We start from the raw sequence: 26,134 nt of genomic DNA on the forward strand, positions 1-26,134 counted from the left end.
GGGAACAGCAGATGACAGAAACCTCTGTTACTTGGGAGTATTTGGGTCTCAGCATCCTGAGTGTGTGATACATCTTTGTTAATGAGTTGGCCACTTGCTTAATCTTTGTGCGGGTGGAACAGCAGCAGATTCTCAGAAAGTTTGAAGCAGCTGGAAATACTCAGAACCTTTAAGTATATCCAGTATCTATGCTGCATAGTGGCTGCATTTGAAAGAAAGTGTATTCCTGCCATTGGCTTAAAGAAATGGCATTCCTTGTTTCCCAAGTTGCTGAATTTTTGTAATGAGTGTGAAAGATGCTCAGATGTTTCGTAGAATCTTTGGTGTCTCTTCTATTTTCACACTAACAGTGCAATGGCATCTGATAAAGTCCACAGAAGTAGCATAGCCCAATGACTTAAAATTGCCTTTTTAAAATTAATGTGCTTCTAAAATAGATACTTTTAGCCACTTTCATATATATATTATTTTAAAAAAATATTAACAGGCAACCTTCCATCTAAAATAGCGCAGAACCTAGTCTCTGTAATATTAGAAGTGATGCTGTTTAAAAAGAAAATACGCTAATCCTCTTAAACTGCAAATTGAGAATACTGCATGCAGTTAGTTGTGGGGGGTATAGCCTGTCAGTGCCACAGGCTTACGTCATAGACTTAGATCTATACATATGCGTGTATATATATTTCTGTACTGCATATGTCACCTGATAATTTAACACAGGAGATGATGAGGCTTGACTTACAGTCAGGCTAAAAAACCAGCCATTACACACACACTAAACAAATATTTTTTTCAAATCTGAAATAGACGTACAGCTATGTAGTCCTTTGAGCAGGCCAGCTGTCTTGAAATACTCTGGTTTTTTTCCTACAACTCTGCTCTTACAATGAAACTGTACTTCAAGCCCTTTAAAGCCTTCCAGAATGTTTCAGCAGTCTCACGACCTGTGTACTAGATCTTTGGATAGAGTTAAAGGTCCTTTGCTTCTAAAATTCACTTTGCATTCACGCCTGCTGTCATGTAAGAAATATAGCATGAGGTAAATAAGTAGACAAAAACTATTGATTGGAGCCAAGTACAGGCAAAAGATGCTTGCATTACAGCTCCATTGCCTGGTGATGATCGGAGACCACAATTTCCAAAGATCTTTAAGCTTTGCAGCACATTCCTTGAATTACTGTAGTGGGTCTGGGGTGAACAGAGAAAGTGGCTGTGTGAGTGCCTAGCTGCTGCCAGGAGTCAATCCACCGCAATTACCATTACTTGAATCCAGTCTAGAAAAGGGATTGACACAGAAATGGGTATTTTTTTCAGCATCGCAGAAGTGGGGATAATGCTGAAATATGTCTCTTGTGACATCCTGAATTCTGAATAATGCCTTAACATGCTCATGTAACTGCACTTGGTAAAAATGCTAAACCTCTCCAAAACATCACAAATATAATGTAAGGAAGAGGAAGCCTTAGGTTTGGAAATCAAACTAAAGGTACGAGATGCAAAAATAATCTATTTTCTGTTGCATACTTGCAGAAGTATGCTTCATATTCTACAAAATACGGTACAACATAATACATTCTGTAAATGCTATATATGCAGATGAACAAAGAAGCATAGATGTTTAGCACCTTGAATCAATTTCAGTGCTAATTTGTGACACTGATCCTTCAAACTAGGATGGTAAAAAATGATGCTGCTTCTCTAGCAGTACCAAAATGCCTGTATGTGATGTAGAGACTCCTGGGTTCATCCCTGTCCTCTGAGCCTATGTGAGTGTGCTTTGTCTAGCTTGTGCTATGGAAGAGAGAGAGAGAGCACAGTGGCACAAAGAACACAAAGGATGTTAACTGTGTATCTTTTTGAACAACCTTGTCAGGGAAGGAGAGTCTTCATCTCTGTTCTCTCTTATTTTCTCACTATCCTGGGGTGAAGGCAGCAACCCAGTAATTTACAGATTTTTCCATTCAAAAATCACATGGGAACTGTTCTAGAGGTTTTCCTCCCATGGCTTAATGGCTACAGCAACAGAGCAGCATACAGTGCTGGACAGAGCTATCTGCAATTGCTCTTAATGTGCCAGGTTCAGCAGCAATAGCATCACCTCTGCACAGCATTCAAGCAGACTGGGAATGTGTAATTTTATGCCTAATCTTTACCATTACCAAATTTTTAGTTTGGTCTTGCAAAATAGGAATCACAAGATAGGAACTGATTGTCCAGCTGCTCTCTGAGATTTTAGAGCTCATCTCAGCATCATGCCAGATCTTTAACTGAGATGCTTATAAAAAAGGCATGCTTGAATGTGACCTAGAAAAAAAACAGGTGTGCTACTGAAGTGACACTGCTCTGACAGTGGTTTTTCCAAAAAACATTTTTTTTTGCCTACTTGAGAAAACCCCAGCCATACACTACAAAATGTAGCTTATTGTTTTGTCCACTGCCATTCATTAAGTAAACCCAGTAAAAATGTTTCAGTTAAATGTTCAGTCTGGAATGGGCTAGGTTCTCAAAGCAGAGGGCTTTAAATTTAAAACTTACCTGTTTCCCTTTCCTTCAGTGCCCCATCCCTTGTAAGCAGTTTTTTAACAGTTCTGCATTCATAGCAAGATTTTTTCTTAAAAAGTCATAAGTCATTTATGTCTTCAGCAATTTTTTCCAATAAACCTGTTCTTTCTTTGTAGTATTTGTGAACCAGATATATTCCTTAATCTTCATAAATGCCATGACTTAATTACTTTTACTCCCTTAATCAGCTGGTAAGCCAGGTCTTTATTTTGAAGTTAAAGTGCTCCCTCTCCTGCTCATTTTTTGAGATGCAGTTTTTACAGGTTAACAAAGCTGAGAATACTTCAACTCATTCTTTGGAAATCAACCTAAAAATTCAAACCATACACCCTCCTTCTAAATTGAAAAATATATGCCCAAAAATGTATACATTTTTATAAGTAAGTAAAACATATATTTCCAAGTGATTATTCTGCCATCACTCACAAGGACAATCATACTCCTATCATTCTTAGATTTAGTTGCACATGGTTAACAGCTTTAAAAATGAAGGACATAATTACCTGCCTCCACTGCTTACAGCCTCTCCTCCTCTCTGATACGTTACTGAAATAGTTAGAGATAAAGAACAGAAATAATTTAAAAATCATAGAGACTTAAAAATGACAGTATTACATTTGCCTTTGTTACATTTTAGCTGACAATAAATGTGCATTGTTTATACATTAATACTAAATATAATTCAGAAAGCTGTTCCTTCAAATGCAGATTTAGATATAATACTTGTGCTGCTTGGGAACTGCTGGTCTTAGCTCCAACAATGTTTTCTGTTTCAGTAATGTTTTGAACCACACAAACACATGTATTGATTAAGAAGGCAGGAAGCCATGCATCAGCTTGAACTTAACATAACTCTGCTGACTTCAGTGGAGTTACTCTGTGGAAGAATTTAGATCACATATTTATTTCATGAATGGCTTGATGTTAAAGCTTTGCTCTACTGTATTATTTTGCTAAGATTAAAGAGGTATCATGATTCTGTAACAGACACTACATCCAATGTAAACAATGGCAATTACAGCTGAAAGTACTGCAAAAACACATACTCTTTCTGAACACTACTGCATTATACTCAGGGAACAACCACCTCTCAAAGTTCACATATTTTGCAACATTTCACAATTGGATTTATTAATGATACTTTCTCTAAAAATTTAAATATACAAATCTTGGTAAAAAATGTCTGGCAGAAAGAATACTTCATAAATTAGAAGGAACAGTTCTGCTAGGATTTATGAAGCACTACACATCAACAAAGTGGATGTCCACATTAATTTCTTTGTTGGCATGGATAGTACATCCTTCACAGGAAGCATCATGGTTGAAGAGTTAGTTTTTAGGTTTCAAACATCCAAGAAGAAACATTGCTATAAAATCTGCAGGTTTGCATTGGGTTTGGCAAAGGGTTAAGGAGATTGCCTCCCTGCAAAAGCTGATTGATTCTATATTTTCCAACTAGGAGTGTGTTGAAAAGAAGCAGCCAAATTCTGCTCTTTAGAAGAACTCCAAACTAGGAGTCTGCAAGAGAGAGATAAATGCTGGCAGTGATTATAATAACAGGATTAAAATGTAGGATGTATTGCTACAGGTAAGTCTTACTATAGGTAATGCTAAAGAAGAGGGTCTGGTCCTATTTAAAGTCAATGGCACTAACGACTGGGATCCTAGATTGAAATGTGGTTTTTTTCCCCTTTAAATGTTTTACATACTCAGTGTTTTTTCCAATTTCTTCTTTAAAAGTCTCACTGCTATTTATTTTTCAGCTCCAGCAAAGCTGATGGAGTCCTGGTATTTTCTTTTAATGTTAAGAATCCAACAGTCAAAATATAGGTTAGCTAACCTACCAACCTCTGCAGTACTTCTGTAATGTTCTACAATTGTGACTGCAATAGAATCCTTCTGTTAAGCCAATTAAAGTAACAAGAAAATAATAATAGCTTGAATTAAGTCTCCACAGTGGATATCAAAGGACTTCAGAAACACAAAGGGCCACTCTGACTCATGCCTAAAGGTAAGCAACTGCACTGAACATAATAGGATGACTCTTGAAATAAGACACTATTCAATGTGGATAAGCATGTGGATAAGAATCTAGCCCATTATGATTAGGTCTAGCTGGATGAACACAGGGAGATGTGGGATTGCTTCATCTTCAGCCTGACTTGGAAGGATGTAACTCAGCTGCTTTCCAGAGGCCAAATTAGTGCAGTGTTCATCTTGAGTCTGCAGAGCAGGCAGCAGGTGGTTTTTTACCTTACCTTGATATACATGTCCTGCAAGTCTTATAGACCTCTTGCAAAAATAAGGGATTTAGAACAAAGAAAGAAGAAACAACCAATTTGTTTACTGAAGCTGTACCTGAAGGTAATGCATGCAGTATACTGGTGGGTACTGAATGTGTTGAGTTGTATTTACTGTAGGGAAAAAAGCTGCTGAACTGCCAGGCTATGGGACCGACTGAAGGTCAGCTCTACACAGTGGAAAGGCTCTCACAAACTTCAGTAGACTATGGCTCAGGTTATGCTGTATTTTGTAGCAAATGAAACAGGATGATTTTAAACCTATCCTGAATCTGAAATGCACCTCTTTGTAGAAAATGATATTTTAAAACTTCAGAGCACAAATACAGGGCAATAAGCAGAGAAATCTATCTGCTGAAACACTGATTTTCTCTATCTTCCCAAGCAGACAACTCCTTGAACACTGGCTTAATACAGATTCAGTGGAAAGAAAAGAAGCAAACGTTTCACCAATTGTTATTTCACTGAATCCTTTTCAAGTCAGCATTGGGGCTCTGCTAAGTCATTCCTCCTGCATCAGAAGCACCTTTTGCATTGCTAGATGCAGAAGGCCACATTAGTCCATTCCAAGGCAAGAAGAGAGCCCAGGCTGTAAAAGCTATCATGCTAAAAATAGTATGTCTGCATCAAATGGTATGTTACAAAACAGTACACACAGAGGAAAAAAGCATCAGCTACAAAGCAAATATATACTATTTAGAGAATGAAATGATACCTGTCATTAATTAAATTGTTTAAAATAACATTCAGAACAGCTGGACTGGTTATGTCAGAAAAAGAGAAACAGTACCACAAACACATGCTAAAGTAACAAAGAAGGGGGGAAAAGTGCAAATATATACCTGTTGGTGTGAAGGTAAAAGACGGGACTGAAAAATCAAAACAAAATACAAACTGGTTATTAAGCTGAAGAGAGAAAGGGAAACATACCACATTAGTACAAATCTAGCAGACAGCTGAACACAAAACAAATGTATATAACTAACCCAGTAGTTCAGTTACACTGATATAGAAATAAAATTAAATTTGCCATTCGGAAAGAAGCTTGTGTCTGCAGGTACCATTCAAAAAAAAAAAAAAAAAAAAAAAAAAAGAAAAAAAAGCTTGATATTCTATTGTGCTCTTCAGGTGACTGAACTGTCTTAGCCTTTTGAATACCCCTCAGTTTGGTATTTTAAGTTTTTTTCTGAAAATCCTAGCATAAACAGCTCCCCCCCCCCCCACTTTTAGTCATTTTAGAATTCAGAATGAAAAATTCCTTAACAAGGCTTTATCAGGGTCCTATTGAATCTTATCTGCAGTTCACTAAATAAATGGTCATTACACTAAACTAATAGGAATACTTAAGGATTCATTAAGGAATAATAAAAATAATATAAAGGAACAAAGAGAACTACTGTTTTACTGTTTGTTAATCAAGAATGGCACCAACTCTTACTGTAACTCTTACTGTAAAGGCATGGAAATCCACTGCAGCAATTAATTTTTGTTTTCATAGACGAGGCTTAAACAGAGTTGTTATCTTTCTTAAATAATCACCAAAAAAAGGTAGAAGATCTCTCTAGATGTAACACTTTTCTACCTTTCAACCTTTGGTTTTAAGAGGGAAAGGTTAACAATGGAACAATGACACACAATGACTCACAGCTACAATAAATCCTCTTTGGATCAATAGGATTTCTAATCCAAATACAGAGCACCAGCATCTGCTCTTTGTATTAGCACATGCTCCCCCTCCTGTTGACAAGACAGTACAGGTTTTTTTAACACTGATGGGCAGAAAAAGGCTAACACTGCCTTTTTAAACCTAATGCCATCAAAGAGAAATAATAAAATATTCACTAAAACTAACCTTTAAGACAGAATCTGACCAGCAAACCTGGTACAAAAAGAAAAGGCTCTGTCTAAGAGAACAACTGCTCAATACAATTTTTAGAAGAAACAAATTTTACAGTAACTCATTTTGGGGGAGTCCAGATTGTCTTGTTAGAATTTAAGATATGCTATTGTTTTTCACCCCTTTTACCAAGGCCATTTATTTCCAGGGATATAACACTAAGCAAAAAAATCAAAACCTCTGAGCCTTCCTCCATTTTAGGCTGCATCAGTAGCACAGCTCCTTATCTTGGGAATTCCATTGTACTTTCTTTGAGATAGGCCTTTCACACAGTCAAGTTTAATTTAGCTACATTCAAAAATAGGGAACCTTAGTAACAAGCCTTCATTAAAATAGAAAGTGCATTTAAACCAGAGCTATTCAAAAGAGAATCAAGTGTCTCAAAATTAATTTGCCATCACAAGGACATGAAAAAAAAGTCTTAAACTACTGTCTCATTGCTCTCCTGTGACTAAAGTACTAAATCTAGTTTAGTTTCTTAAGGAACTGAGGAACAGATGAACAGAGGTTCAACTAAATGAAATCTTTATCGCTACCACATGAAAGAAAAACTTAATTCTCAGTGCTTCTATTAATAAACTCTTCTGAGTGTGTAAGACTCCTAGTACAATATGTATGTGTGGGAGCAGTGAAGTATTTTAACAGATGTCAGGTCTATAGCTATATATAAAGATAAGCAAATAAATGCAAGACTGAAGAAAATTTTGGGCTTGCAGTGATGACTTGATGCACTGCAGAGAGGTAACCTACTTTGCAATGTATATTTCACAAAAGATGTTGGTTTTTGGTTTTTTTTCTTTTTTTAGAAGAATACTTCATAATAGAGATGCAGACCCTAGTTTTCTGAGTATTTTCATTAAAATCCCCACCAAATTACACAAAAGATATTTTTACCGATATCAAAAAACACAGCTGTTTTGAACAATAGCTGATGTCATTAAAGTAACCATTTTTAAAGGACAAATTGTATGCCTTTTGCTTAATCATAGGTACTGCTGAAAGCATAGTGATGTTAGTTTGATAGAACTATAGAAAGGCAGTATGGCAGCATGCTATTAGTAAAACAAAACAGCGCAGGCCAGTGCAGCAGTAAATGTTGGGATCTGTCTTGTCTAAGAAATCCTAGCGGAATAAAATCAAAGGTGAAATTCCTCCCTCATTTCTGTGGTTACAATTCTATTACAACCACCTTGCCTGAAGTTTACCACAAGCATTGATACTTTACTAGCATGGAGGACACAAGCTCTGCAACACTCCAGAGCTACTTCCAGGTTTCCACTCACTCAGTGGCTATTTTTAGCACTGCTTCCCTTTCCTGGCAACACACTGACACTGTTTAAAAAGACTTGTGTTGTATTTGCTTGTCTGTCTTGCCCAACACACGTTTGTTCTTGAAGTGACTAAGGAACTTAGATCTCATGACACCTTTCCTAAATTAAGATGTATGCACCTTTTAAGCTTAGTTCTATCTTCTGATTGCAAAATATCAAACATTCTCCCTATATCCATAGAATCATGGAATGGTCTGGATTGGAAGGGACCTTAAAGATCATCTAGTTCCAACCCCCAATGCCATGGGCAGGGACACCTCACTTTACACCAGGTTGCTCAAAACCCCATCCATCCTGGCCCTGAATGAACACTTCCAGGGAGGGGGTATCCACAACCTCCCTTACTAGGGGGAAAAAGTAACAAAACTCAAATACATGCACATTATGGATTCCATGTACAAAAGCAGCATAGGTAAACACTGGACATTTTTCTTGCTTCCATAATTTAATCCACTGTAAGAGTGCTTACAGCTACACTGAGGAAAAAATATCATAGAAACACATGGAAAATCAGGTTTTTTTCACATGCTCATAGTAAATAATGACACCATTTTGTGCTTAGTATGGACATTTATACACAGCACAAGCCCATATTCACCTTGAACAACTGAATTGGGGTATTCCCTCAAAAGCAGGATTTCTCACTTTCTGATTCATATCAGATTTTAACACTTCTCATTCTTTGAGTGCCTATGAGGTACTGCTTTGAGATGTAATGAACGGTACCTTATTGAATTCAGCTTTAACTTCAGGGCTTAATCAAAAGATTATTGATTTTTTTTTTTTCTTTTGGTCACAGGGTATACTATAAAGCCCTGCTTGTCCACTGACAAGCTGATGTAAAAGGTATCAATAACATGAAAATGAAGAGTGCTTCAAGTCCTATTGCTGCCATTCCAACCAAATGCAGATGCAAGATATGATAGCCCCAGGATTCAGTCCTAGACAGGTCTCACAACAGCATCTATGAAAGAGCCTTGGAAAGTATTATTGACTGTTGTGCTTTTGCAAATGGCCACTTCACCACAGCCCCCTGGAACTCAAGTATATGCACCAAAAGTGTTACTGTAATGTACACCACTGTTAGTATTCTTAGCAGCAAGCAAAGGACTGAACAGGAGGGACAATGGACTACAATCCCCTTGGCTCCTTTCCAGATGGTAAAGTGTGTCAGGTAGCAAGAGCATACTGGAAGCTCCCATCCTGAGCACCATGGTGACATTTCTCCTTTGTAGGAGTACCTTTATGAACAGCTAGTCCTGGTACCTTGCTAAAGGCTTTAAAGCCCGGTTTAACACGTTATGTAAATATTGCTGCTTTCTGCATTGGCTCCTGTTCCACACCTCCTGAAAGGACTGAAGTTGATAATTCCTAATCATCAAGTCTTAGAAGACCAAGAGACCCTACGATGAAGTAAATAGCCAGTGAGCAGTCACTCAGCAGCCAGTGGCTTGAAATAAATAATACGGCACCTTTTCTGATACCAGCGTAAGTACTCGTGAGTCCGTTTCGCTTCTTCCTATGGCGATACAACCAGATGCTGAAGACCATGAGGATAATCCAGCAGGCTGCACCAATTCCAGCAATGAAGGCAGGCTGCTTTACTACATCAGAAATCTGCTGGGCTAAACTGACTTGATCTTCTGAAGACACAGGGTTTCCATGGGAATCTGAAAAAGAGACACCCAAAAGAGCCAATTAATTTGAATGAGCAGCTGACATTTTTTCAAAATCAAATCCTTAAAGCTGTTCTTCAAAATGTCTCTCTACAGGTCTAAATAGAAACTGTTTTCCATACAAGACAAGTATCTCCAACATAACTGCCTTTTGACTGTTTACATTCTATACAAGTAGAAAGTTAGGCTCAAAAATTTCAAACTTGGCGACTGGTATTTATTTTAGCAAAGCAACACCAGCTTCAGAAAATTATTCAGAGAACACAGCAAGCAGAAATGTATGGTATGAAATGTGTAGTACTTTTTATGAGTTCTACTAATGGGTGGAAGTCAGCTACACAAACATCCACTCTCATGACTGAAAATCACCAAAGAATTCTAATTTTCCCACACACTTTTCATCTGTTTGGTTTTTGGTTTTGTTTTTTTTGTTTTTTAACAGAGAAAGCACCTATAAGAATCAGTCTTTTCAGCTCTTTCGGTATTGAACTTCTGCAAGAACCTTCTAGAAAGAGCAGTAAGAATATTCACTCAGTGACCAGTGCTTTCTAAACTGAAATGAAACAACTCCAAGACAGAATATGGCCTTCCTCATTTTTTACCCCTACATTGAATGCTTACTGGAAATTTCAATTCTGCACAGGGTGAAGGCAAGAATTCAAAACCTTTACTCAGAGTGGATATTGCTTTATATATTCCACAGCTTAGTCTTTGAAATACCCATTCTTACTCTTCTGTAAATCCAACAGTTAGTTGCTTTTTAGTACGAGTAGTGACATTAGACTCAGAATGACAGATTAGTGTTTTAAGAAGAAAAGAACTGTTTTGAATTCTACTAGTATAAACTGTGTAAGAAATGAAAATTTATTTACTTAAAAAACAGTAACTTTTCCTTATGGACTAAGCAGAGAATTTTTTTATTTTTTTTTTCAATGGTGACATGTCTTGTGTTATTCCAAAATAAGTCTAAAAGAAACTCTAATACAATTCGGAGGTGGAACCACGATAAACCATACAAAAAAAAAAACTTCCCCTGGAAAAGGATATCTTTTCAAATGGGAAATGGTTAAACTGGTAAGAGCGTCTTCCAGTGAAGAAATACAGATTTCAATTTTTGCAACATCAAAGTCAAATACCAAGCCAAGGAGTCACCACTGACTTTGACTGCTAGCTTGCTGGAAACGTTATTCCATATTTCAGGGTCCTTTATCTTCTACGATCCTAAGTGCATTGCCTAGCCTGAAAGTTCACCAGGCAGACTCATTCTCCTCTTAATAATATACCCTTTGTGTCTTCTGGGTTTATAGATTTCACGCCTATTTGTGCAAGGTTAAGATGGGTTGCTTCATATTTTATGGAGACAGCCAAGTGAAGTTCCACAGAAGTGTCTGGATGGGCTTAAACGTATAAAATATACTGTGACCAATGAATTAAATCTGTCACTCGCTATCTCATCTTCTGTCGCTTTGCAGCTGAGGCCATATTAAGATATGAAAAGTTGCATCATCACTTTTTTCAAAGTGAGTAAGCCTACTATTTCTATATTTTTAAACAGCTACATTACCTCTCACATCTTAATGGAATACAACAAAAGATTTCAGGGGAATCTATGCTCCTGAATAAATAAGACTGATAAGTATTTTTTTTCTCAAATCCTTTAAACATATATGTATATTTAAAACAATAAATCTAGGGGGTGAGGAACAATCAAAGCCCAAAAGCGAAATAAGAATAATTTCTGAACATGTCAATAATTCAGCCATACAGAAGGAGAGTACTTCTACATATATTGAAACACTTCATATTGCTCAGTCAGTGCATGTCTGAAGATTATAAAACACCGAAGAATCTCTTTGAATACCTACTGTTTTAACTTTTAGTTTAGATTCATTTCATGCTATTATTTTGGTAGATATTGCAAGCTTGAGAATAGCATAATAAACTAGGTTTATGGCACGCTACACATGGGTGGACTTTCAGAGTCATTATATTAAATTAGCTGGTATATATTTACACAAATACTGAAGAGAAAAGTGCATATCTGTTAATGCAGTCACATAAGCAGCCTCATAGAAAAGAAGATGGAGGGCTTTCAAGAGGCCACATTTGACCCGTGTCCCACTCCTCTTACAATTCAAAAATAGAAGGTAAGCTAAACATAAAGCAAAGAAAATGAAATACAGTGAAGCCCACATTACTAAAAATTTCCAGGAAGAGTATTACTGATGCCTTTTTTTTGAGAAGAGTATCTTCCCTGCCATGATAGTCCTGTGAGATCTTGATTGATCCACCACGAAAAAAGCTCTTGAATTGAAAAAGTACTTTTTCTTCATCTCAGCAAATTTCTGGAAGCTTTGACTGAGATATAAACAGTTCATAATCAACATTCCTGTTCCTGCTTGCACTCCACGGGGAGATGTGCCAAAATAATAAGCGAACATAAACATTCTACAGCAGAGAGCATCTTGCTGCCAGAGCAGCAGACACCGCATTTGATGTACTTGAAAATGCCTCAGAGTTGTTGGAGCAGGCTGATCCCACAACTCCCTGAAACCAGCTTATTATCACAGTGACTCATCCCTTCTTCTTCTTCTTCCACCCCAAGATAAGAGCCTTCTTTTTAATCACAGATCATGTTGCTATGGCTATTGCTCACAGGTTACGTGATCTGACTCTTCAAGCTCCAAGTTTCAAACTTCAATGAAAACTCAATAGAATTTACATCGAAAAGAACTGAGACATCTAACTCTCAAATGTTAAATATTAATAATAACAAGCACATAAAACTAACATTTAAAGGTGTAAAGTGTAATAATATTACTTTACACTTAATATTGGAATGCCAAAGACTCAAAAAAAGAATGAAATTCCAGGTTCACAGGTGTTCAAGCAACCTTAACTTTGCCCTGTATGTGTACAACCTATGGCACTGTACTTTTCCACATACCTGTCTCATTTAGCAAACAAAATGTAAAACAGTAAGGAAGAAGTTTTGTTGACAGAACTTGCAAAAAACCTGGAATCTGCAATGTAATGTCTGCCTTGTTCCTCAAATACATGTGCATGATGCAATATGAAAATTATTTAGTAAAGTATTACCAGGTTAAGAATATGCTATTTTGTCTCCTTTCTAATGATACATATTTCTAAAACTGGAAAATATCAGTTTTGCAGTTATACAGTTTGAAGAGAGAGCACAGAACTGTTTTGGAAGGGCTTGCTCTGAGGGGAAAAGATCTTACTTTCTTCTAATCATTTTCAGGCCACAAGACAAAAATATCAACAAAAAAACCCCAACCTTTACACAGAAGTACTTGAAGGGCTGATAGAGTAAAACCCTGAAGGCATGTTACCTAGTTCATAAATCACATCTCCTAAATGAAGCAATTAGAATAAGAAAGATTCAACGAGACTTTACAATGTTTTGTACACGTGAGACATCCACTGCTTGAATAATGCACTCCATGTTCATAATAACTGTGCAGACATCAAATAACTGCATAACATACATTCATACAAATAATATGTTTAAGAGTAACATTAACTGCAGTTATGGAGCTTCTCAGAGTTGATAGCCTGAACAAAATATGTTGCATTATGTTCCAGTTTCACTACTTAATTGACAACAAGAATAGTTAATACTGCTTGAGCTATGCTCGGTTGTGTCCCATCACTGTACAAAACTGAGGCTGGAACTCAGCAAAAATTTGTTGTGATCATTCTCACCGTTTTTGTAACCAATGTCCTAAAGTTGTGTTGTGACAAGAAAAAATGTTTTATCAAAATTCTGTATTTTTTTCTCCACACCACAGTATTATAAGCACAATATAGTGAGCTGTGGCCAGCTGTCATGCAATAAAATATATTTTTTTTAACACCAAAGCTCTTGCAGTTTTTCTTTATGTAAAAAACAACTTCTAAAATTAACAAAAATTAAGTGGTTTTAGAGCCCTTGGAGCTCTACAGAAATAATTAAAAGGTCATTTAAAAATCAAGAGAAAAATTCAGAAGCCCCAAGGGGAATTTTTTAAAAAGACACATGATTTTTCAGTTGATCTCATGATTTTATATACCAAAAGGTGATTTTGTTATAAAAAGCAAGTATATGGTTTGTTTGTCCCAGGTGGAATGGGAAGTCCAGGGCACTGCAGCTCAGTGAGCTGCTTCATGTTCGCTAAGACATGGAAAACGAAAGAGCTTTGAGCTTACAATTTGTATCTGTCTTTGTAACAGGTTAAGTGTGTGCAAAAGGTCACTTATCACAGCTCAGCTGATGCATGGGACTGCAACTGCACGCTTCAGCTCTCAGGGAATCCAATTTCTCTTGTCCTCCCCTCTCCTTCTGGTAGGTGGTCCCCAAGAGGTGAAGCTTCCTCTTGTCGCCCACTCAGCTGAAACTCTGCCCATTTCTCAGCCACAAACCTAGGACCACCCTACAGAGCACACAGTCTCAAATATAAGGTTGTGCAAGAGAGCAGGCTACACTGAGGAAAAAAGCCTCTTCTTTGGGTGCTCTAGAGCGACCCAAAACCTAGTCTCACATTTTTGTAAGACAAACAGAATAAATTTTAAATGAACATTATGATTTCGATTAAAAGATAGGGGAGAAAACAATAAGTTGATTTCTAAATCACATAGCAAATCCTGTTTCTCTGCACAGAATTCTTAGTCGGTTTTAAAAATATAAAGATTGTACTAATTCAGATATCAAGAAAAAAGTTCCTGAAGGACTAGTTGGGATCAGTGACAGAAATGTAGAAACTTTAAGTTGTCAGTGGCAACACAGTTCCTAGAGGATTGATGTACAGGGAATGAGGACTCTTTCAAGCCTTCTAGAAGGCATCGTTAGTCCTCTGTTCTCCCCTTCCCTGGCCTCCTTTCCCTCTCCCTGTAACCATCTAATTTATTGCTGGTGAAAAGTGCCAGTTGATGACATCAACAAATTAATTTTCTTTCTTCTGAAGAGCTACCAGAAAACTTCACTGTCTGCTCCACCCCCATGCTGGGAGCACTTCCAAGAACTAAGAATGTGATTCCTTGCGGGGGCTGCAGGAGAACTTGTATCACAGGGTAGAGTTTGCTAAACTGCAGCCGTTCTTCTGCCTTGATGGTTTTAGGCTGATCTGTGCTACTAAAAGGTACTGCTCATAAATTTAAGTACTACATTTCAACAGCCTCCTCCAGTTGATGAAAGAACTGCAACACTTTGGAGGTGCTTCCTTGTGCTGCTTCTAGTGTGGATCTTCACAAGACTCCAGGTCTTTGCAATGAAACAGCAGGGTTATGGGAGTTTGAGTATATGTAGATTTGCCCATGCCACTTAACAAGAAGCAGGCAGAAAAGGCTATGGAAGCAAAACACAGCCACGGGGAAATAAGTGGATTCTATCAACTTACACTTTTGAACATCTTCTGGTGTGTGTGTGATTGCTCCACTCTTTCTAATGTAGTGACAGTAGAGGCCAGGACCCCAGAAGCAGGCAAAAATCTTGCCCTGGCAGAACCTCATCTGTTTCTTTTCCCACTTACCAAAGCCCTGAAGTGTTTAAATTCCATTATAAATTTCACCTTCATTTAGCATTTACTTATCACCAGAGGGGGAAGAAAAAAAAAAAAAAAAAAAAAAAAAAAGTGGTTATGAAGTTTTTGGCTTTGAATATCCAGGCTATGCCACTATTTTAAACCCCATAAACCTCAGTAATTAAAATTTTCAAAATCTAAGCTGTAAAGAACAAACTTGACCTTGACTGGAAAGCTGGCTGCAAGGAAGCTGTGAAAGGAAGTTGGCTGCAGGAAGGAAAGAACAGTCCAACAAGTAACTAAAGGGTTTTGCACATATTAATGGAATATCATATAAATCGTGTGTAATTTTGTTTGTAAAATCTGTACTAAGGTAATTGGGAATCTTATTCCTGTAAAAAGTTAAATATGGCCTTTAGTTTCATAGCCAATGAAACATATATGTAATTTTGCCAAGAATATATTAGTTGTTTGGTTTTCTTTTCACATGCAGTAATTAAAGATTTTTAAATAAGAAGGAAGATCTACAATGATACAGAGATAGACAGGACAGAAAGTCCAAAGCAACATGTTGAGTTTGTTTTCACAATTATATAATGTAATGATAATATATTTTGATGAAGGCATATTGGTGAAGCAGCAGATGACGATACTAAAGCTACTTCAAGTAACTAATAAGATCCATTTGTCCCAGATATATCCAGGAAGAATGTCCCTGATCTGCACTTACGGCAGAGAGACGCTTGGTATAAATGAAATTAGGAGGTCAAGACTATTGTAAATCATCTGAATAACTTTTTTTTCCTATACCTGTGTTATCCACTAGCTTTCACAGACTTGATATTTACTGTGCCTAATTTTAGCATGCTCTTGTTTGGGGTTTTTTTTGCTTCAATAAAGAAAGATAAAATTTGGTAAAGACAAATTACATCCTTAACCTAAAGTGAAGCAATACTTCGTGATTCATACTCCCATACATGGTTTATTAACCAGTCTTAAGTGTGAAAATTTACTTTGAAATATCAAAACCCAAAATGGACTACTGAACTGGGAAATTAAAAAAAATTCTGTTGTTATATCTCATCTTTAGAATGCAATTCTAAGGCAAATTTGAAACCAGAAATGCCAAATCCTGCTATTCCAGAGATCAAGTAACAACATCTATTTCACTTGTCTTGAAAGTATTTCTGCAACCATAAAAGACAAAAGCAAACAAACAAAGATCATTGAAACCAATGGCTAGGATTTCCAGCAGACTTACCTAATTGGATAAACTGGGGATCACTTTTCACTCCAGGTCCTGCCCCAGTACTTGCTGCCACCTCCACACTATATCGAATACCAGGAACTAGGGAGGGGATGACTACAGAAAAGGTGGAACCATCTACTGTCTTGTTTATATGGTATCGACTTTCATTGCCAAGACACCAAACCTGCAAAGAAGTAAGAGTGTGTTATGCAGAAATGTTCAAATTTCAACATCAAAGGATAAAAAGAAAGGATGACACATTCTTTTCTGCTAGATGAAGAAGTTTGCAATTTGTCACTACTCTAACATCTGCAGACATAAACTGCTGTTCTAGCCACAGCATGAATACTGAAAAGATATTTCTTGTTCCAAAGAGCAGCTCCAACTACTAAAATTATTTGATAGGTTTACTGTAATTCATCTACAGTTCAAGCAGTGACATCAGTGCTAATAAAACTAAAAGCATTAGGAGCATGTAACAAATAAGGGAAGCACTGTAGCCAAGAATCATTCTTATAAACAGCAAAGCAAGAACATTCAGTTAACTGAATTTGCAATTCTCTTGTTCAGGAACCATTTGTCAAGCAAGGCTTTCTTCAGTCCAGTGGAAGGGCAAGTCTTTCATCACATGATGTCAAAAGTGACCTGCTATCTTGCTGGAATCTAAACATTACTTCCTTTTTTTTTTATTAAAAAAAATAAATAAAAAAAAAAAATTAAAAAGAATGGCAGCAAGAGGCAAGGATTGATTAATATGCCATTTTGCTATTGAGAGGTAATAGCATAATACCAGATCTCATTTTCTGTTTGAGATCAGGACACAGGTTCACCGACTTCAATTCACCACTTTATAAATTACATTAGTGATATTAAATGATTGAGTGAAACTATGTGATTAGGTATTTTTACCTCTTTAGGCCTGCACCATTGATGTGGCAAATGCTTTTAAGAGTATGACTGAACCCCTAACTGCTATTAAAGGAATTAAATTATGCTATTAAATGCTATTAAATTATGAAGCTGTGTTGATTTCCTTTTTATTCCCTTTCCACAAAAGTAGTGCTCAACTAGGAATAATTATCCAAAATTTTCAATTACTTAAATCCAGTGCCCTATCCATAAAGAAACAAACTTTCCTGAAAGCAGCAGCATTTCTGAACCTTTGCTGACTGTACACAGGAGGCAAGATTTTGCTTTTGACATATGGAGCTCCTGAAAGATTTAGTACTCAACTAGCTGCTCTTAATCCCTCGTGCAATTCTGCTGTGTGGAGATTTCCACAGCTAGAATTTCTTGTACTGAACAATTGCTAGGGCCCTTTCTGTAGAGCTCTTTCTGCCTGGACACTGAAAATTTTATTTCACCTTCAGGACATTGTAAGACTCTTTTTCTTCTCTGGATCCCAAAGACTGAAACAAGGCTAGTGGGACACTGTGAAGATCTGAAATGTATTTTAAGCTCATTTGAAATAGAATCCCAGCGCAGCATATATATTACTGCTTCTGCAGGGCAGGTTAGAAACATAAAAAAAAGAGAGACCTTTTTTTTATACTTTGATACTAAACAGAGACTGTTTCAGTCAATCGTAGTAGTATAATTGTTAGTAATATTGCTCTTAAAATACCGAAGGATGGTCCATGAAAATGTTCTTATGTAAATAAGAACTTGATAAATAGGAGAAAAAAGGATTTAAAACTACATTTTGACTGATGTAATTTTCACAAAAATTGTTCCTGCCACCTTGTATAATGGTCAATGTGCAAACAATAAAAATAACTTCTTATATACTTCTAACTAGGCACTACTAATTAATAAAAATCTTTCATTCTTAGGCACTCAAATACATAGAGTGAGTAAGAAAACAAGACAAGTTTAGTTTAAACATGGGGTTGTTCCATACTTGCCATACTATATTTGATTGTATACCTGAATAGGTAAAGTGAAAACAAAAAAACTTCCAGTACGCTATGAAAGAAGAGGGAACGCACATTATAACACAAACCTAAGTGAAGAAGGAATCAATATAACAAGAGAATTTTTAACTTCCTGCTAGGGAAAGAGGGAATGACTTCTGCTGATCTGAATTTCTGGCTTCCTGTGTGTGTGTTACTGACATTTCTTCAATTAAGATGTTATCCTCCTTCCTATTTACTTTCTCCTTTAATTACAGAAGCTACACTCTTGCCTTAGATCCAAGTTGCTGTGAAAACAAAGAATTTCTCCCCATATGTGTATCTTATTTTCTGGAAGAAAACACCAGAGAGAGAAAAACAGATAGGAAAGAAAACAAGAAAATTTTAACAGACTTCTGTTTGGTTTTGGTTTGTTATTAGTTCTTAATCGTAACACATTAGTTCTGCATTTACTTTTTAGAGAAAAATGTTAAATACCTATAGCAATTTAAAGAGCAATTACACATATATCCAGCTGTATTCTGTCTACAGTGAAAAGCACAAAGGAAAATAATGGCTTCCCTACAACAAATGTATCTCTGACATGCCACTGTGCCATCTACTGCTACACAAGCACTATCAGACATTTGCTCCTACACTTCAACTATTACCTCTGAATGCTAGGAAGTACATTTGGTACTACATCCCCTAGGAAATAGGAATTCCCTGACTTTTATTGTTTTGCCCTTACAACCTTAACATTCCTCTGGCACAGTTTCTTGGTGGAAATAACTCCATCTTTTCACCTCAAGGTCTGTCTTTAAAAAAAATAACTTTGCAAGTATTTTTTTCCAGTTACATTGCATATCTGAAACTAAGCCATAAACTGATTTTTTTAACAGCTGACCAGATTCTGAAAGGCATTTTATTGTTCTAAATTGACCATGAAGCTTAGTGATTTCTTCTCTTTCCCTTTGCTACAGAGGGAAGAAAAAAAAAGAGCAGAATGAGTTTTGATGGCTAAGAATATATGCCTATAACAGTGTTTTAACCTGAAAAAATAGCCGAGACATTATAATTTTACAAATTTCCTCCATAATGCACATTCACAGGAGACTGAAACCAAGACTTCTGCCTCTCAGTGGCTATAAAGCTTACATGATATCCACAACTAGACTTTATAAACATCTGTAGCTTTCTTGGAGAAAAAAAGCTTCATTTTGCTGTGTAAATTACCACACAACAATTTGAACCAAAACCAAATAGAGTGCATTGCTAAACAAACATCAAATAATAAATATTTTATAATGTACTCAAAAATTGTTAAATGAGAGCTGTGAAAGAAAAAACTCTATATGCTGATATATTCTATTCTGTATTTTTGTATACAAGCACATTCTTTCCCTGAATATTTTACACTTAACTACCCTGTTACACATAATTTACTCAGATCTTAACACTGTTAATTATTACCCCTGAGCTTTTCAACTCATAAAGCCTATTTATATTTATTACCTCTGCCAATTTCTTAGTCACAAAATGGTTCTCAAATAGGAATGGTTCCCTCTCTATTTGTGTCTGTATTTCTCAATTTATAATGAAGGCAAGAAGGTAGGTTTTTTTAATTAAGAGTGTTGACCCATGGCTTTGATTTATGGAGGCTGTTTTAATTGCTTGCTACCATCTAAACAAAATTACTAAATATGGAGCTGGAGCCAAAGAAGTGATTTTCTATCTCATTTGCTCTGACTAACCACTAGATGGAGCCAGGCATCCACAAACAATCTAATCTGTGACTACCTGGCCAAAACCCACCTCCCTGCCAGGGGATCAAGGCAACCCAGCAGTACCTTATATTCTTGAACCATCCCGTTCTGGTTGTCCTCAGGGGGTGGCTGCCAGGTGACCACAATTGCTGTCCCGTTCCCATCGTTCTTAGTTACTGAAACGCTCTGAGGTGGAGCACTAGGAGCTGTTTGTTTGGAAAGAAGGATCGGACCATGAAGTTCATTACACACAGAAGCGAGCTTTTCAAGATGAAGATGGTTTCTGGGCTACACAAATGCATTATTTTGTGCCTCACCCTTCACTGAGGGCATTTCTTGCCCACAAGATAAAATGACACAGAAGGAAAGTGATGTGGAATTGCAAGTAGGCTCCTGAGTTCTGCTGCAGTCTCGCTGCGAGGGACAGGAAAAGCCTCACTTGTCACCAGACTGCCCAAGCTCAGACACCCATTACCTGAATGTCACTGTCCAAAGAACCAAATTACTCTCTAATCAACTCACCCAGGATCAGCAGTTTTGTAAAAGTCTGCAAAATTGACCCCAACAGAATGCTAAATCTCAGTTCCTCTTTTGTGCAAATAATAATTATTAATACAAAACGTACTAAAATCAGGACATTTGTAATAACAATTAGTTTTTAATTTGATATAGTTTTTGTAAAACTGGATGCTTAGCTGATGCTTAAGATTAATGTGGGTATGCATACCTCTTGAACCACTTGAACACATAAACCAGAGCTATGTGGCATTTACAGTGGGGAGGGAAGAGAGAAGGGAAAGGGTTGCACATCCCACCAGAGGCACCAAAATCCCTATTCAGAGGCATTTGCCATCTTGCATACTCTTTCTGCCTGAGCAGGAACAAAAAAAAAACCAACTTCACAAGCCTTTCCTTTTTAGCACATGTATGAGATGGAAACACATAATTTAGTCCACTGTATCTGTTGCCCTCATTCATCTCTTCATTTTGTCTTACTGATTGATCCAGATATAAAAGCCTTCTAAAAACGTGGTTTCCATTCCCCCAGCTATAGTGCTTTGATGATTTCTGCTGTGTCTGCTATCTACTCAAGATAGTGATTAGCAAGTGCTTGAATCTGACAGAAGTCACTTGTGACCAGACCATGAACTCAGCAGGGAGGAGGGCACACTGCAGGGAAGATAAAAAGCACATTTCCCATTGTGTGTTGGAGGGAATTTTTGCACATCCCTTTCTCTCTGTCTCTCAAGCATCGTTCTGAATATTTACTTCTGTGTCACCAAACAATCCACATAATGATCAGTCCAAGACAGCCTCCTGACGCAGACTGCTGTTCTCAAACAGCATGCACTTCAAACAAAATCAAATAATGAACATATCAGAGGAAAGCAGGCAAGACTACTACTTCAAAAAGGACAGATGAAGACAGTCTGACTCCTACTTGCCTTCTTCCAGGGTCTTTGCAAATTTCACTTCGCTATCTGCTCCCTGAAACTCGTTAAAAAAAGGGCGGGCCTTGATTTCGTAGTTTACACCTTTCTTCAGCTCAGGAATGATAACGCTGTTTTTGGTGGGAGTCCTCACTTCAAAGATTAACCACTCCGACTCCCCATAGGATGCTGGCGTTGGCCGGTACAGGATTTTATATCCCTGAATATACTGGGATTGCTGGTCCACCTGTCAAGATAGCAGAACACGCAACATATCCTTTAACAAACGTGCATCAGGAATGAGGTCTGTGACACTATGCGGAGCCCTCAGACTATCCCTTTATTTTATTCAAACCAAACCACATTGCTGAAGCAGATAAAGACTCCTTGCATTACACCACACTACAGGCCTGATTCACAAATGCATTAATCTGTTTGATGTTCATAGAACTGTGCTGGTTTCCATGGATTTATGAAGGCATTAAAGCGGAATAATAGAGGTGCATATTATGACCCAGGTACATGAAATGAACAACCTTTGCATCACTGAAGCAACAGAGCTCAGGACAGGCCAGACTTTTGCCCACCCAAATGTGCCCAGCAGTGCAAGTGACAGAGAGGGAAAGGGGGGAGGGCGAGGGCACATGATCTACAGCTCCACAACTCAGGGTGATGAATATGGAGATCAAAGAGAAAGCCTGCCAAATCTCCCGAGGTGTGGAAGCCTCTCAAAATCCATGAAATGAGCATCGCTTCCGGCCTGCTTCCTTCTGGTGAAAGTGAAATTAAAGGGCAGCCAGCTGGCAGTATCTCCACGCCTGTGATTAGGCTGGGCTCTGTCAGAGGGCAGACGTGTACAAGCACTCCCTCCTGTCAACCCTGTCTGTGGAAGGCTCCTCTGCTGGAGGGAGAGAGCTCTTTTGAGAGAGGGCTCTGAAGAAACTCTTAAAACTCAGTGTAGTAACACAGATGAGACTTGGAAAAGCAGAAAAATACGATTCTCAGTGGTCCTCAGTGCTTTTTAGACTGAGGCAATTTTATATCAAATGTATGAGGAAAAAGATCTTCCTTTAAACAAGGGTGGGAATCAATGTGGTTTGGCTATAGCTGAAACAGAGAGCTATCTTGCAGAAGTGCTCTCTTGTGGAGCATTCACTGTCTTTTAACTACTGGTTTCAATTTCTGATGAATAAGCAAGCGCACAACAACAATTTTTAAAGTGCAGCAGATTTCCCCTATTTTTAAAAATCTCTTTAAAATTTTAAAAAACTCTTTGCTTGCTACTTTACTCCAAAATGTAACACGTTTCACTTTAAATAATCCCATAAAGAATGCATGTGTTAGCTGAAACAAGCTGAGGTAATGCTTATTTTTGAAATTGCAGAGAAGCCACAGGCCACCCAAGAGACTGACAAAAGCTGCCTGTCAGGAAAAGGTTGTTCTATAAGTAAAGGTCAAACAAAATCGTGCTAGGAACCTTAAAGATATTTTATCATTATTAGCTAAAACAGGAGATTGCCTGCTGCAGGTGGCTGTACTGCAGGTGACAGTGTAATTACTGTTCAACACAGCAGATACTATTTGTATTCTTGCAGCACTGAGGAGTCATGGACCAGAAGTCCAGTAGGTTAGGGCTTTTCTACAGAGTCTAAGCAGCTTTTGCTCCTGTTCAAAACATTCTGCCATAGCATGGCAGGGGCTACACCCTGTGCTTTCCTGCACTGTCCCTGCCAATATGTTGACATGTTCAAATGAAGTCCTGAAAAGACCTCAAAGCTCACTCCCTTTGGATCTATTCCTGCACCCCAAATAATTATCCCCCATTTTAGTTCAGTCTGCATTCTAATTTTTAACTGCTCCTCTTCGAATTACATTTTCCCATCCCATTGCTTGGTATTTGCAGCTTCCTGTGATCATTCTCTTCATTTCTATCTTGTCAAGTGTTTCCCCCAGTAAGCCATTTCTAGTCCTTCTTCTCACTGAGGCCTCAACCTTGTAGGCCTACTCGAATCTTTTCATTTATATTCCCATTCTCCTTGCTACAGGACTCCTATAGCATCATTTTCTCACTCTCCCATTTCCTTTGCTACACATGTGGCCAATTTCCTGCTTCTTCCTGTCAGGGGAACCCCAACATCTTAAAACTGTTTCCCCTTGCTGTCTCTTCTTCCCCTTCTGTGTGTATTCATAGCACTATGGGAAAGCATATGTTCAGATGAGGCTATATGGGTTTCAATGTGTTTCTCAGTATGTATGTAGGATGGAGGTAACACTTTTAAACAGAATTATGCAATATTTCTCTCCACTGGTTACTGACAGACAGGGAAGTGCCCACATTCTTTCATTAAGGTACTGATACTTTTCGTATTGAAAGCAGTGCAAAACCTTCAAATGATATGACTTAAGCAAGCTTTGATCAGATTTCAGCTTCCAGGGGAGGACTCTAAAACTCTCACCAGATTGTAAACAGCACTTTCTTGAGGCCTAAGTTGGCAAAAAAGAGACATTTAAGGAAACAGAAAAGCAAAGCCCATGTAGCATTTATTCTAGAGAAAAACATTTGCAATCATACAAACCATACAGCCTCCTAAAATCTGACTCCACTGTAGTCAAATAGTACAATTAAGCAGTATATATAGCCATCTCCATGATACCAATTTGAACTTACAGTCCAATGAACTTCAATTGAGGAGGAAGAAAGGATGGTAGGGTTGTGCAGATGTAGTACCACATCACCTAGTTCCCTCTGGACCTGCTTATGATCCACACCTTGACTTGTTGGTGGAACATCTGTAACAGTTCAAGATTCCATTCTCATAAATAACACGATAGATAAAAGAATTGTACGTAAACACAAATTAGCTTATCAGTAAAAAATTATGCCACCACCAATGAAGTCTTTTTCAATTATGTAAGAAAGTAAACATGAAGTATTTTCCCAAATAAATCATCAATGTATAGGTAGTACCAAATCAATGCACTGCACTTTCCTCAACAGACAAAACCAGGAGGGAAATGCCACGTAAAAACCCCACCCATAACCACAGACATCTTTGGTAAATGACTACGAGCCTTTGGTAATGACCACATCTCTTTACTCTTTCCTGCTAGGAGAAGAAAAAGTTCTGTTACCCACTGCACATTCCAAGAGACCAGTAAGCCTATAAAGAATGGCAAAAGCAGAAGCTATTTCTTTAGATAGATTAATGGACAAACTTACTGGCTTTAATTACAAAAGAAATGTAAAAACTGAAGAAAAAAATGAGTCATGGCTGCAGCTTCTCTGATGGCAAGAGACTTCTGTAAACAGAGCACAGCTGGATGTTGCTTGGCTCTTCTGACATTTGGTCTGTTTTACAGCTAAAAGAATTGTTCCTATGCATGAAGGGACAAATTCCTCTCAAAATATGCAATGGTACAATGGAAACACATATTTTCTGCACACAGAGCCCTTGAAAAACATACTTAACTGAAATGAAATGCCTGTCAGACATGCATAAAATAGGGCAATCATTAGTGGGTTGTCTGACATACACATGTACTATGGGCAGCAGAGTAACATAGTTTCTGCATTGATTTCAGAAGTCTCTCATCGATCATTTCATTTTAAACAAATACCATGCTACCATGCTGACTATGGCTAAAAATCACAGCCTGGAAAGTTAATGAAAAGTATTTACAGTAATATTTTTTTTTTTTTTTTAATATTTATCTAATTCCAGAAACAGAGTAATGTATTATATAAACTTCGCTGCCATCTACTATTACCCCACCTGACCTCCTCTATTAAGTAGTCAAGAACACGAAATCTTCAACAGTCCTGGCTCTCTGAAGACCCTGGAAATTTCCATACCTGTATCCTTAAATGAACTGCCAAAGACAGTACACATAAATTGTGCATATTTTCTAAGTAAAACTACAAGTAATATAATAAGTCACTGCAGATGTGCAGGCTATCTTGAAAGATGAAGTTTGGATAGCACAGTTGATGCTGATATAGAAGACTGATGCTCATATATCAAATGGAAGGGCAACAGCTGTAATGCATGGGTTTTGCATGGTGGTCATATTCCCAGTTTACCAGCTTTTGGTCTTGTCTAAGTAACAATAAAAGCACTGTAAGAATGCATTAGGGCAAAGTATGAGGACAAATTTCTTTCCAGAAATATACTTTCCTTTTGTGAATATAAAGCCTACGACACTTTGAACTCTTATCATACAATTTCCTCAACATATTTACAAGATGATATCTCTTCAAAGTTAAAGAAGAAAACTGAGGTTAGCATGTAGTCCATGGGTGATAAATTTGGAATCTTAGCAAAGAATACTGATAATAATTGAAAAAAAATAATCAAAAAACCCACCAAGTCACTGCTTTATTCACACGTAATGTAGTACATTCCACCAAACAGTCCATTTATCAGAGTATTTCTCTTCCCCCAAAGTTCGAAAGCATTAAAGAGAGAAGCTTCTGTTTCAAGAGATGCCTAAATATCACCCTGCTTAGAATGT

The 26,134-nt window shown here is 37.4% G+C and overlaps 1 protein-coding gene across 8 annotated transcripts in view; it reads right to left on the reverse strand.

The window, feature by feature from the left end:
- ROBO1 (roundabout guidance receptor 1) overlaps nt 1-26,134 on the reverse strand; it is a 685,371-nt gene that overhangs the window by 26,907 nt on the left and 632,330 nt on the right. For 5 of the 8 annotated variants that reach the window (XM_071755931.1, XM_071755949.1, XM_071755922.1 and 2 more), the window contains 7 exons: nt 24,291-24,412; nt 21,638-21,869; nt 20,277-20,398; nt 16,547-16,718; nt 9,563-9,760; nt 5,705-5,731; nt 3,066-3,108 (listed from right to left, as the gene is read on the reverse strand). In XM_071755931.1, coding sequence (XP_071612032.1) covers nt 3,066-3,108; nt 5,705-5,731; nt 9,563-9,760; nt 16,547-16,718; nt 20,277-20,398; nt 21,638-21,869; nt 24,291-24,412 — 916 coding nt within the window. The remainder of the gene's footprint in view (nt 1-3,065; nt 3,109-5,704; nt 5,732-9,562; nt 9,761-16,546; nt 16,719-20,276; nt 20,399-21,637; nt 21,870-24,290; nt 24,413-26,134) is intronic. The other 3 variants (XM_071755956.1, XM_071755941.1, XM_071755979.1) reach the window with 1 other exon arrangement.

Source organism: Heliangelus exortis, chromosome 1 (genome assembly GCF_036169615.1).
Source record: "Heliangelus exortis chromosome 1, bHelExo1.hap1, whole genome shotgun sequence".
NCBI classification, from domain to species: domain Eukaryota; kingdom Metazoa; phylum Chordata; class Aves; order Apodiformes; family Trochilidae; genus Heliangelus; species Heliangelus exortis.